This window comes from Myotis myotis, unplaced genomic scaffold (genome assembly GCF_014108235.1).
Source record: "Myotis myotis isolate mMyoMyo1 unplaced genomic scaffold, mMyoMyo1.p scaffold_m19_p_14, whole genome shotgun sequence".
Classification (NCBI taxonomy): domain Eukaryota; kingdom Metazoa; phylum Chordata; class Mammalia; order Chiroptera; family Vespertilionidae; genus Myotis; species Myotis myotis.
The window spans coordinates 43,299,468-43,311,860 of NW_023416318.1; the positions used below are offsets into that span (position 1 = coordinate 43,299,468).

At 43.1% G+C, this 12,393-nt stretch overlaps 1 protein-coding gene across 5 annotated transcripts in view; it reads left to right on the forward strand.

The window, feature by feature from the left end:
- RBKS (ribokinase) overlaps window positions 1-12,393 on the forward strand; it is a 73,951-nt gene that overhangs the window by 37,094 nt on the left and 24,464 nt on the right. For 2 of the 5 annotated variants that reach the window (XM_036335010.1, XM_036335015.1), the window contains exons 6-7: window positions 5,272-5,363; window positions 8,238-8,426. In XM_036335010.1, coding sequence (XP_036190903.1) covers window positions 5,272-5,363; window positions 8,238-8,426 — 281 coding nt within the window. Of the gene's footprint in view, window positions 1-5,271; window positions 5,364-8,237; window positions 8,427-9,224; window positions 9,293-11,426; window positions 12,219-12,393 lie in introns of those variants that run through there. The other 3 variants (XM_036335011.1, XM_036335012.1, XM_036335013.1) reach the window with 3 other exon arrangements.

The window sequence follows — 12,393 nt, forward strand, 5'->3', positions numbered from 1 at the left end:
GTGTAGAAACCAGGACTCCAGACTCCAGGACCCAAGTTCTGTGTCCTAGACCACAGTTTCAAGCAACTTCACAATCCCCTTGATTCTAGCAACTGAGCCTTTACGAAGAGTAGCTCTAGAAAAGTAGAATCTGTGAATTGTAACACTGCCCAACATGGAGCCTAAACTTTGAGTGTCTTGCTGCTCAAGTCACAGAGAAGGGACGCTAGAGTGTTTTCAGCAATGTGTCCCCACCCTCCCCATTACATGCACACATGCACACATGTTCCTCTGACCAGGAGGAGCACTGGTTTGGGAGTCATGAAGCATCAGAATCAATCACTTAGCAAATGGGGGACATCAGGAAGTCAGTCAGGTCCCTGTTCTGGGCCCCCGTTTCTTCTGTGAAATGAGAACTGAGCTAACATGGCGATGTGTGGGTGGACTGGTCACAGAGCAGAGCAGCGAAGCTTAAAGATCTGTTGTGAGCACTCACTGTCCTCCCCATTGCCCCATGAGGCTGTATATGTGCTAATCAGCGTTATTCCATTCACAAGAAAGATGGTACAGCCATCATCATCTGTGGGTTTATCACAGCTCTTATCTGTACTCACTAGTAATGGACTTTGAATTAAACACACTGTATAAGTAGATTACACATCAGTTGTTAACATACAGAGGAAGCCCTAGCCGGTTTGGCTCAATAAATAGAGCATCCGCCCGTGGACTGAAGGGTTGCAGGTTCAATTCTGGTCAAGGGCACGTACCTCTGTCGCAGGCTCCACCCCTGGGCCTGCTCAGGGAGCATGCGGGAGGCAACAGATCAATATGTCCCCCTCGCATCGATGTTTCTCTTTCTGGGTCTCTCCCTCTCGCTTCCACTCTCTGTAAAAATCAAGGGGAAAATGTTCTCAGGTGAAGATTAACAACAACAAAATACAGAGGAAGAAGGCCCCTCCATCTTTGTATAGACTGTCTCAGGATTCTCTTGCTATCTTTACCAAAACGAAAGCAGTGATTTTAAAGAGACAGCACCTACAACATAAAAAAACGCAGTGGTCGCCCTCTGGAGCCCCCTCCTCTCTAGGTCACCACGCTGTGAGGTGGCCCCAGACCAGAGCTGGTGCTGCAGCTGCTTGTGATGAAATTGTGCATGTTGGTTCTGGTCTTTATATCCATTTCAAAGCAAATGAAACATTACAGGAACAATTATAAATAATTGAGATTGTAAAATTGCCAAAATTAAATTCTAGGTAGGGCACAAAATACCTTTTAATGCCACTTTAGTCCTTTTCCATTCGGCAAACAAAACTCCTTGGCTGGCTACCTGGACTTTCACAATGACGCAGTCTAGCACGTGGCCCAAGCTGTGAGGGTTCACTGCTCAAGTGGCTGAACAGTACTCCTCGAGTGAGAGGCTGTCAAGCCAGGGTTTGGGGCACTCCAAACCCCCACGGTTTCTCTGCGTAGGGCGACCGTCTTCCTCTCTTTCTCTGAGCTAGTGGTGAGGGCCTTCCTTACTGCCCAGCCGCCACCCTCCAGGGTGGCATCATGAAGACCTTCTGCCTCATGTTCCTGTCTTGGCCCCAAACAGCTTCCTCCCTAGGCCTCCCAGGTCCTCACTGACGTTCTTGTGCCAGCCACGGACATGCTGTTAGGGCAGCCGGGGTTTTAGTCCGTCTGACGTTGTAATGAGTAATAATTGCTGTTGTGCGCTATCAGTCACCTCTCAGCCCCGCTTCTCCATCGTACATCCTGTGTTCTCCATTTCTCATGGTTCCAGGATGACATCAGGGTTTTTTCCACCTTGTCTCTTATAAACTTGCATTCTTCTTTGAGTAAATATATCTTCTCTTTTTTTTCATCATGGTGAAGCATTTATGCTTATTTATGGTAGCATGAGCCAAAGAGAGGCCTTTCTTTATGGCATTTTCACTTTTTCCCTCAATTTAGTTACTAGCAGACTCTAAGGCTATACAGCCAGTTATTATTGGTAAGAATGTTTTCCCTTAGTAAAACACAACCAAATAAGATTGGATTAATTTTTATACAATATTTATGGTCAAATTAAATTACAGAATTCCTTACTCCAGTAATTATTGCTTAAAAGCCAATGCATGTGTGTGTGTGTGGGGGGGGGTTGTTGGGGGGGTTAGGGGGGGATAAGGACACATATGTAATACCTTAATCAATAAAGAATTTTTTTGAAAAGCCAATGTAATTTTTTAAAATTTGTTTTGTGGAAAATTTTAAATATATACGGACATATAGAGAATAGTATGGTAAATCGACATATAGTATCATTTAGCTTCAACAGTTATCAGCACTTGACCAATCTTGTTTCATCTATACCCTAACTCTCCACCCCCAGCTGCGACCTTGGATTATTTTGAAGCCAAACCCAGACATGATATCATTTCATTCACAGTGTACCTATTTTTGATGTGAGATATTTTATGTTTTAAGAATGATGTCTTTGCATGGTGTACAGCGGGTAATCTGGTCAGATTTTTTTCCCATTAGTCCTTTGTAATTAATCATGTATTAATTTAATGATTAATCTCTCAAGACTTTTTTCTCATCTGTGTAAGTGTATGAATATAAATACACATATAGTTATATTTTATTTGTTTTGTTAAAAATAAAGACGGGTGTCATATACTCTGGATTTTATTACAAAACTGCCTTCTTCACTATAAATTATAGAAATCTTTCTGTGACAAATCAGGGACCTGCTCCATTCTTTTTAATAGCAGCAGAGTGTTTCACCGGGGTCTTTTGAGATCAAACGGAACTTTTGTAAGAGTGGCTTCCCCGGTGTTCCGCATGGGTAGTTTGCTCTAACCTCGGCTCACATGCTGCTGTGTGCAGATCTGAGAACCGTGTAGGTGAGTAATGGTGGCTCAACATAATGCTTAACGAAAATAGGGAACAATATATTTGTTCTGAAACCGAAAAAGTAAATGGGTGTGTTAGAACGCTGGGCAATGAGTGTCTTTATGCATCATTGGCATCACTAAAACCTCGCAAAAGCAGGAAAACCAATGAGAGAGATTGTTGCCAGGCTAAAACTCCAACAGAAGGCAGAAGAGATGGGTGGACAGGCGGGGGTGTCGGGCTGTGTGTAAAGGACAATATAATAACAGTAATAATCCCTTACATTTGCACACTTCACAGTTTACACAGGACTTTTATATCCATTTCTAATTTAAGCTACACAATAACCCTGAGCAGCCAAAAATATGCTATAGAATTCCCCATGGGTGGACATTCTAAAATAATGAAAGTGTGGGAATAGCATTATCCTGAAGGCACTGGACAAGGTCCACGGACTGAACCAAAATGTTAAGACCAAGGAAGGTGTAGAAGCAGACTCCAGCCTCACCACGCAGAAGCAGCTGACGGTCTCCTTTAGCCACATGCTGATAAGCATCTCCCCAAGAATGGGGAATGGGTTGGTGCCAAGATAGCTACCGAAGAGCCACTTGGAGAACTGGTCCATGTGCACATCCCCTGACCCTACCCCAAAAGAGTCTGATTCAGTGGCTTCGAGATGGAGCCCAGAAGTCATGCATTCATTAAGCTCTCCTAGTGATGTTGACGTGCAGCCAAGTGTTTGAACCATTGTTCTGGAGGAGTCTCGGAGGGTTTTATTGTATGGGTCCATGGTAAATTGGACTTACTAAACCCATAAGTCAGTGGACATGGGTAGAGGAAAGAAGGCCAACCAATCTAGCCAGGTAATCTGGTGGACAGAGTGTTTGGCAAGGGGGGAGCTTCCTTTGGGTGTAATTTCTAAAGACTTTCCAAAAATATTTACAAAGTTCCACACCAAATGCTGTTTTAAAATGAGGTAGGAGCGGGGTAGAGGGTGTCAATGGGGGGGGGGGGGGGGGAGGCATCTGTAATACTTTCAACAATAAAAATAAATTGAAAGGAAGGAAGGGAGGGAGGGAGGGAGGGGAGAGAGAGAGAGAGAGAGAGAGAGAGAGAGAGAGAGAGAGAGAGAGAGAGAGAGAGGAAGAAGAAGAAGAAGAAGAAGAAGAAGAAGAAGAAGAAGAAGAAGAAGAAGAAAAGAAAAGAAAAGAAAAGAAAAGAAAAGAAAAGAAAAGAAAAGAAAAGAAAAGAAAAGAAAAGAAAAGAAAGAAGAAGGAAGGAAGGAAGGAAGGAAGGAAGGAAGGAAGGAAGGGAAAGGAAGGAAGAAAGAAAAGAATTGTAATTTGGGGCCATGTTGCTATAGACAGTCCTGGCCTAGAAGATGCAACTATTTTAGAGATGATCAAACCCTGGACGTAAAGCTGGAGGACCCCTGGTAGGGATCCAGTTTACCCAAGGCCCAGTGATGACCTTAGGCTGTGACCTCATCTCTCTGAGCCTCGCTTTCCTCCTCTGGGAAATGTCAGAGCTGTGCCATTCCCATGCATCCTCCTCCTGCAGCCTCCTAGCCCGAGCTAGCTCCCAGCCTCTGATTGAATTTCTCCTTTCCCAGTTTCCTTGGTTCTCAGATTGCTCACAGGAATGTAAGCTTTTGTGTAAGTGTATATGTTCGCATGAATAATTCTGATATATTTGGAAGACATACATACTAGTAGGTGTCCAAAATATACATATGTACATAAACTTCCTAACTTACTAGTCTCACCAGGAAAATTCCTAGCTTTTCATTGTTTCTTTTCTATCATGTCTTTTTTCTTTCCTGGAAAATGGATTTATGAACTAGACTTGCAACTGAGTGTTTAAGTGAACCCACAAAAATGTTCACCAGCCCAAATGTTCACGTGCATGTCCTTTCACGCCACGTTTAAAATCTTCTCTACTCCTCCTGTTGCCCTTTGCCATAACTTTGTAATCACCTTGGTTGTAAACACTGATGCTTACCCTTGACGCTGAAGTGTTGTAAAGTGAAAAATAGAGCAAAAGAGATAAACCAAAGAACTTATATACGTATATGCAGAGCCCATGGACACGGACAATAGGGTAGTGAAGACCTAGGGGGGGAAGGGAGAAGGGGTAGGTGTTGGAAGGGAGGGGGTAAGGGGGGGAAATGGGAGATATCTATAATATTACCAACAATAAAAAATATATTTTAAAAAAAAAATTTTTTTAAATAGTAGAGCAAATGGAAATAAGGAGTATGTACTAGGCTATCATGGGGATTGAGGTTCCTTATAACTAAGTTGATTTTTCATCTAATGAGGAAATGGTTTTAGTTGGGGATTTCCCTTATAGAGTATCTGTAAATGCAGCACATTAAAATGATAACCACTGAAACCCTCTTCCATTCCTTTGTAGTGAAAACACTGTTCAACCCAGCTCCCGCCACTGCTGACCTGGACCCCCGGTTCTACACCCTCTCAGATGTGTTCTGCTGCAATGAAACTGAGGTAAGGCTGGACGGTCTGCGCATTCCAGGAGAAACCAAAGACTTCCATGCTAGTGAATGAAGCAAAGAAGCAGGACTAACCACATCAATGTGATTGCATGTGAATTGGGCCCCGTAAAAACAGTCTTTTCAGTTGATGGGTGTGGAGAAAGGAAATTAGTGAGTCCTGTGGGATGGGGGAACGGAGGGGGACTCCCTGAGTCATCACCATAATCTGACACTGATCAAACCTCAGTTGACCTTAGTGCCCTCCCTGCCGTTTTCCTTTTTAATTATTCCATATTCTACGGACTAATTTGTATTAGAGTTGCCTGATTCAGCAGATAAAAATATAGGATGCCCAGTTAAGTTTGAATTTCAGAGAAGCAACAATATACTAAATGTATTTACACTTTAAAATTATTTGTTGTTTCTCTGAAATTCAAATTTAACTGGCATCTAACAACCCTAACAATAGGTAACCCCTGGTGTGTTTGCTGCATTCTATTGTGAAGATCCTGTGACTACACTGGTGGGCAGACAGGCTTTCCATCGATACCTTGGGGCCACTCCATTAGGGGAGCACCCTCTCAGAACAGCTGAGGGCCATAACTTATAGCTCTGCAATAAATATCTATCAATATATTCATATTATGCCACTCATTCTAAAGCATTGTAGGAAGATAATTTTAATATTTCTACCTTTTATAGCTAAATAGTTTTAGACTAGAGCTCTCTACCACCATTGGGAGGCAGGACATATCATACAAGGCAACATGCAGAGAGACAAAGTTTGAAACTAATAAACTATACTGTAATTTTCCATTTGGTTTGAAGGCTAAATGACGGTTTCTAGGATTTGCCTTTTTGTTAATTCTTAGAATATAAAGTAAACAAGAAAGAAGACTGCCACAGGAGACTAATTTTAACAACCACAATATACTACGCAATATTTTTGAGCAACCACCACAGCCAGGCGTTGTACTAGGTAAAAAGAATTGTGGGAGATAGTGGCCATTGCACAATAAGAGGTTACATTACCCTCAACTGCCAAACTGCCTTCGAGTTCCCAGCTAGATACTTACAGAGCACTGTGTTCTTCAAACACTAATCACAGCTCGAATTACTAGACACTTATGTCTTCTCTAAAATTATTAGTCCTGTGAGGACAGGAATACCTGTCTTATTCACTGTTGTATCCCCAGTGGCTATCTCTATGTGTACAGTTATCTATTGCTGCAGAATAAATTATCCCAAAATTTAGTAGTTTACAACAACAGTAATTATTTATTGTCCCTCACGGATCCTGTGCACCAGGAACTGGCACAGGGCACAGCACGGCTTGTCTCTCCTCCACAATGTATGGGGCATGGAAGACTCAGAGCCGAGAGCTAGAATCATCTGAAGCCTCCTTCACTCACACGCTTGTAGTCTGATGCTGGCTCTTGGCCAGAGCACGCACACATGGCTTCTCCCTGTGGCCTGGGCTTCCTCACAATATAGAAGCTGGGTTTCAAGATGGGGGGTCGGTGGGGGGGCGGGGATTGGAGGGAGAGGGAGAGGGCCAGGTGAAGGTCAATGAAAACCTCATAAAAACCAAAAAGAAAGTGGCCTCCGAACATAACCGAGTCAGACTGAAAGGGCCTGTTGAAAAAGATGGTAAGGGAGGACGTGTTCACGGTAATGAGGCCTGTGCTGCTAGGAACATGAGCCCAGAATGGACAGACACTGCGGGGTGATTGGCAGGCAACAAAAAGGGTTAATCTGGGCATAACTAGAGCAAGCACCGGAAGGGACAGAACCGTCCTTAGGAAGAGGCAGCACCTGGTTAAAGTATAATACAGAGAGACAGAATTTGGTTACAGACTGTTTGAGTCAAAAAGCATCCTATAATCCAGTGATTTTCGACCACCTATTTAGAGATGCTGGAAGGGTGCCTGGGCGGTGAGGAAACAGGGCTCAGCCCTTCACACCGACTGTGGCCAGGGACCTTTTTATATCAGAGAGAGGTACTGATCAGTTTATGAAACCCCTCCTTTTATAAATCGTGCATGACTGGGAAAGGTCAGAGCTAGAAAGTAGCGGAGACCTGAATGTCATGGCGTTGCTTTTTTGGGCTGCATAGCAACGCCTCTCCTACTCTGCCTCCATCTTCTCCAGCAAAAACAAAGAAATGGGTGGTGCGTAAGGATGGAAGGCTGTAACTAGTCAGATGAGAAAGGCATAGGGCCCAAGAGAGGCCCAGAGGAATCACGTCCTTACGTGTGAAATTTGCAGGTATGATTTACATCATCAAAATCATTGGCACTGGCCCCTGCCTTTCTCCTCTCCCCCTCCCCCTTTCCTTTCTTTGTTTTGTAGGATTCTTTGTTCCCCTACCTCTTTATTATGAAAATTCCTGTACATACACACAGAAAAGCCAAAAGCTTTGATACAGTGAATACTCATATACTCTTCACCTAAAGTTTAGGTCCTAAACCAGTGATGGCGAACCTTCTGAGCTCGGCGTGTCAGCATTTTGAAAAACCCTAACGTAACTCTGGTGCCGTGTCACATATAGAAATTTTTTTATATTTGCAACCATAGTAAAACAAAGACTGATATTTTTGATATTTATTTTATATATTTAAATGCCATTTAACAAAGAAAAATCAACCAAAAAAATGAGTTTGCGTGTCACCTCTGACACGCGTGTCATAGGTTCGCCATCACCGTCCTAAACAGTTGTTTCACGTTTTGCTATATTTATTTTTCTGAGCCAGAATCTATCAGAGTTCTCCACTGCAGTGGTTGTTATGCAAAATAAGGGAGACAGATTCTAGAAAAACAAATCTCACGTGGAAGTGGGCCCAGTCTACTTTTCTCACCACTGTCTCTCTCACTGCGTGTATTCCAGGCGGAGATTCTCACCAGCCTGGCGGTCAGCAGCCCCGCGGACGCGGGGAAGGCCGCGCTGGTGCTCCTGGAAAGGGGCTGCCGCGTGGTGATCATCACCTTGGGCGCGGCAGGGTGCGTGCTGCTGTCTCAGGCAGAGCCTGTTCCAAAGTACATTCCCACGGAGAAGGTCAAGGCTGTGGATACCACGGTAGGTTCTACGTTTCAGAATCATTTTTGGCCTTGAGAACACATTTGGTCACTAACGTACTGCACTGCACTTTCTGTATCAGAAGGTAACGGCCCCAGGAGGTGATATGGTAGAAAAGAAAAACAACCAGGCAGGAGAACCATATCCCAATCCCTTTCTAACCAACTATAGAACTTTCGACAAGTCACTTAAGCTCTCTGAGCCTCAGTTTTCTCATCCATAAAATTGGAATATCAGTAAAGTTATACCTGTATTACCTATATTCGTTTATGTTTTCAATAAGTATTTATTGAATATCTATTATATGCCAGTACAATTAGGCACCAGGGCTACAGTGATGAACATGACAGTCTGTGCCATCAGGGGCTTGGATTTTAGACAATGAATCACCAGGTCTTACAAGCTTTATGTGGAATGAGACAGCAAGGAGCACTGGCCAGCAGAACTCATTCCTTCAGCCAACAAGTAGTAACAGCCATCACATACCGCATGCTTCTGTGTCTCTCTTGCATACATCTCATTTAATCTTTGCAAGAATTATATGAGGTAGGTATGGCCATGCTCCTCATTTCACAGATTTAAAAATGTGCTCAGGATCATAATGCTGGGAAGTAACAGAGCTGGGGGTTCCACACTAGGCCTGTGGGGACTCCACTACACTTTGTGTGCACGGCGCTGTGGTAAGGACAGGCGGGGTAAGTGGACAGGTCACGGCTAGCTAACTACAGGGCAGGGGTGAAAAGAAACAAGTTGGAAAAAGGGCTCAGGGTTCCGCTAAAGCCTCTCTTTATGGCCTAGAATTCAGAAGAGCTGACTAGAAAAGTAAGCACATGTCAGGAGCATGAAATGAGAGGACGAAGAAAAAGGTTAGAATTTTTATTTATAAGAAACTGCTGTGTAATTATTCACAAAACATGTTTTGGGTTTTATACTTTAAAATATGGGTCATTTATTAAAAAAGAAGCCTGAGAGGATCTGATGGCGTTTTAGGTAGAACATGCTTTGAAAACTAGTCAGTGCAAGGCATGCCTTTACAACGTGAAATTACACTGTCACTGTCGTTCAAAATGTGCTCCATCGCGTATTTGACAGGCTGTCCGTGGCAGTCATGCTCTTCCTGTTTAATCATTTGTGAATCCATTAGCTTTTTTTTCTGTTTTGTCAAGATGGACAGGGAAGGTTTCTTACTAGTTCTGAAATTGATCCTGCAGTAGACTACAACTATTCCAGGTCCCGAGCTAAAGCAGAAGCGTGTCTTCCTCTCTTGCTGAGCGTGAAATGAAGGGGCCCAGCAGTGGCTCAGCCTCAGCCTCAGCGGCTGTGTCAGTCAGGACTCCTTTTGCTCACCGGCACCAGAAGCACAGCTCAGATGGGCCTACACAGAAAAGGGGACTTACTGGGTGCACATAATTAGAAAGTTCCAGAGTATGGCAGAATGCAGAGGCTTACCCGAGTCCTGTCAGCTCTGCTTGCCTGGCAGTGGGCTTTGAGCTCAGGCAGGCCCCCTCCGGTGAGGGTCCCTGGAAGCTTCCTGCCCACACTGTGCCCAACATCACATCCCACCTCTGGTGTCACATAAAAATCAAAGAACTCTTATCAGAGGATAGGAAGTGGGTGCTGGTCAGACAAAAACCACCCGGCTAACACAGAACACTCATATGGAAATGCACTGTTTGGGCTGAGACTAAATGACGAAGAAACCACCCTGGGAAATGTTCAGATTCAAATCAATAGTAATAGCCCTCAGAGTAATTTCCTGTTGAAGGATGGGATTGCATAGATCACGACAGACGACAACTTTGAGCATCTTAAATACAGTGATGGGCACAAAGGAAGTTTTTGCTTTGTTTTGTGGTTTCTAAGCATTCCCAGTTAATTTTTAGGCTTTGGAAAGGTGAAACAGTGAGAGTTCAAAGGTGAAAACAGGGAAAGTTCAGAGGAGGAACATATTGCTTAATGCTTGGAGGCAGGAGATAGAAAACAGGATCAGGAAGGTCAGGGCACTGGATCAGGATCAGCAAGTCTTTCCTATAAAGGGCGAGATAGTAAATTGAAGGTTTCACAGGCACATACATACGTGCTCTGTCTCAATTACACAACTTTCATGCCTTGGTAGCATGAAACTATCCAAAAACAACTCTGTATGCTATTGGAATTAGGTTGGTATCTATATATATAAAAGCCTACTGTTCGACCGGTAGCTATGATACGCACTGACCTTCAGGAGACAGACGCTCAATGCACAGGCATGGAAACATGGAACAGACTGATGAATCTCAGAGGAAAGGGAGTAGGGTGGGAAGAGATTAACCAAAGATCTTATATGCATACTAGAGACCCAGTGCACGATTCGTGCACCGGTGGGGGTCCCTCAACCTGGCCTGCAGGGATCGGGCCAAAACCAGCAGTCCAACATCTCCCGAGGGGTCCTGGATTGCCAAAGGGCGCAGGCCAGGCCTAGGGACCCACCAGTGCATGAATCTGTGCACTGGGCCTCTAGTTTAGTTATAACTGGATTATTTTAAGTCAAGGTGTTAATTGGAATCACCAATGCAATCACTAGGACAAGAACTAAAAAAAAACCAAAAAACAAAAACACACTAAAATAAATAAGAAAATTAAAACAGTACATTAGAAAATGTCTAACACAAAAGACGCAGTAAAGCAGAAACAGGAATGAAGAAGCTACTGGAAGATAAGCTATTGTAAACTGAAGGATAAAACTAAGAGTAAAAGACATGGGATCTAGAAACAGGCGATGCAACATAGGAGAGGAGTGCAGTCAAGGAAAGTGAAGGGAAGTTCCAGGAAGCAGCTGTGCAGCGAGCTCAGAGCCATTCGGTCCAGATGAGGGCCTTAGGAGGAATGTGTCCCAGAAAAAAAAAGGGGGGGGAGAAATAGTGAAATATCCATATATCTGAATATGTCCATAATTTGAGGATGAACTCGCAAATTACTGTGTAGAAAACTGAGGAAATTTTTTTTTAATTTTTCCTCTAGGTCATCTGGAGTCCAAGGGGAAAAGTATGATTAAGCAAATCTTAGTACACCACATGATTATGAATTTATAGTCATAACAGTATAAGTTCCAATTATTGATTTAACTAAAAATGGAGATTATAATCATAATTTGTGAAGACTGAAAGAAAAAGTGAGTGTGTGTTTGTGTGCACATGGGGGAAGATAAGAGAACTAAATGCTCATCTTCCATAGTTGGAATTCAAGCGATAATATCAAAAACTGATTTTCAAAATAGCGGTATAATGCACATTACCAGAAATAGGAGATAAACAGCAGAAGAAACCGCTAAAAGAATTTAAAGTATTTGCCTAGTGGAAATGGTTGTGGAGAGAGATGGAGCATTTATACTCTGAGTCCTGTCTTTTTAAATTGCGCATATGGAGGGCTCTGATTCTTTTTTAAGTGACAAAACACAATGAGATGCCATGCCACACCCACTGGGATGGCTGTAATCAAAAATAGATAATAACAAGTGCTGACTAGTCTGTGGAGAAATTGGAACCCTCGAGCAAATGCTGGTAGGAATGTAAAATGGTGTAGCCGCTATGGAAGACAGTCTGGAAAAGCTTCACGAAGTTAAATTTAGAGTTAGTTGCAATATGACCCAGCAATTCTACTCCTAGCTATATACCCAAGAGAAATGAAAACATATGCCCACACAAGAACTTATACACGAACATTCATAGCAGCATTATTCATAACAGCCCAAACCTGGAAACAACCCAAATTTTCATCAACAGATGAATGAATAAACAAATTGTGGAATATACTGTGGGGGAGTAAGAGAATTTCTTTTACCCTTCTAGGTTCTTCTGGCTGGTCTAATAATTAAATCAACATGAGACAGAGTAACAAGAGAAAATAACCAAAATTAATTACACATGTATGGGAACCCCCCATACATGAGAGGTTCTGAGACAGAGGTTCTGAGGTACACATGAGCTAA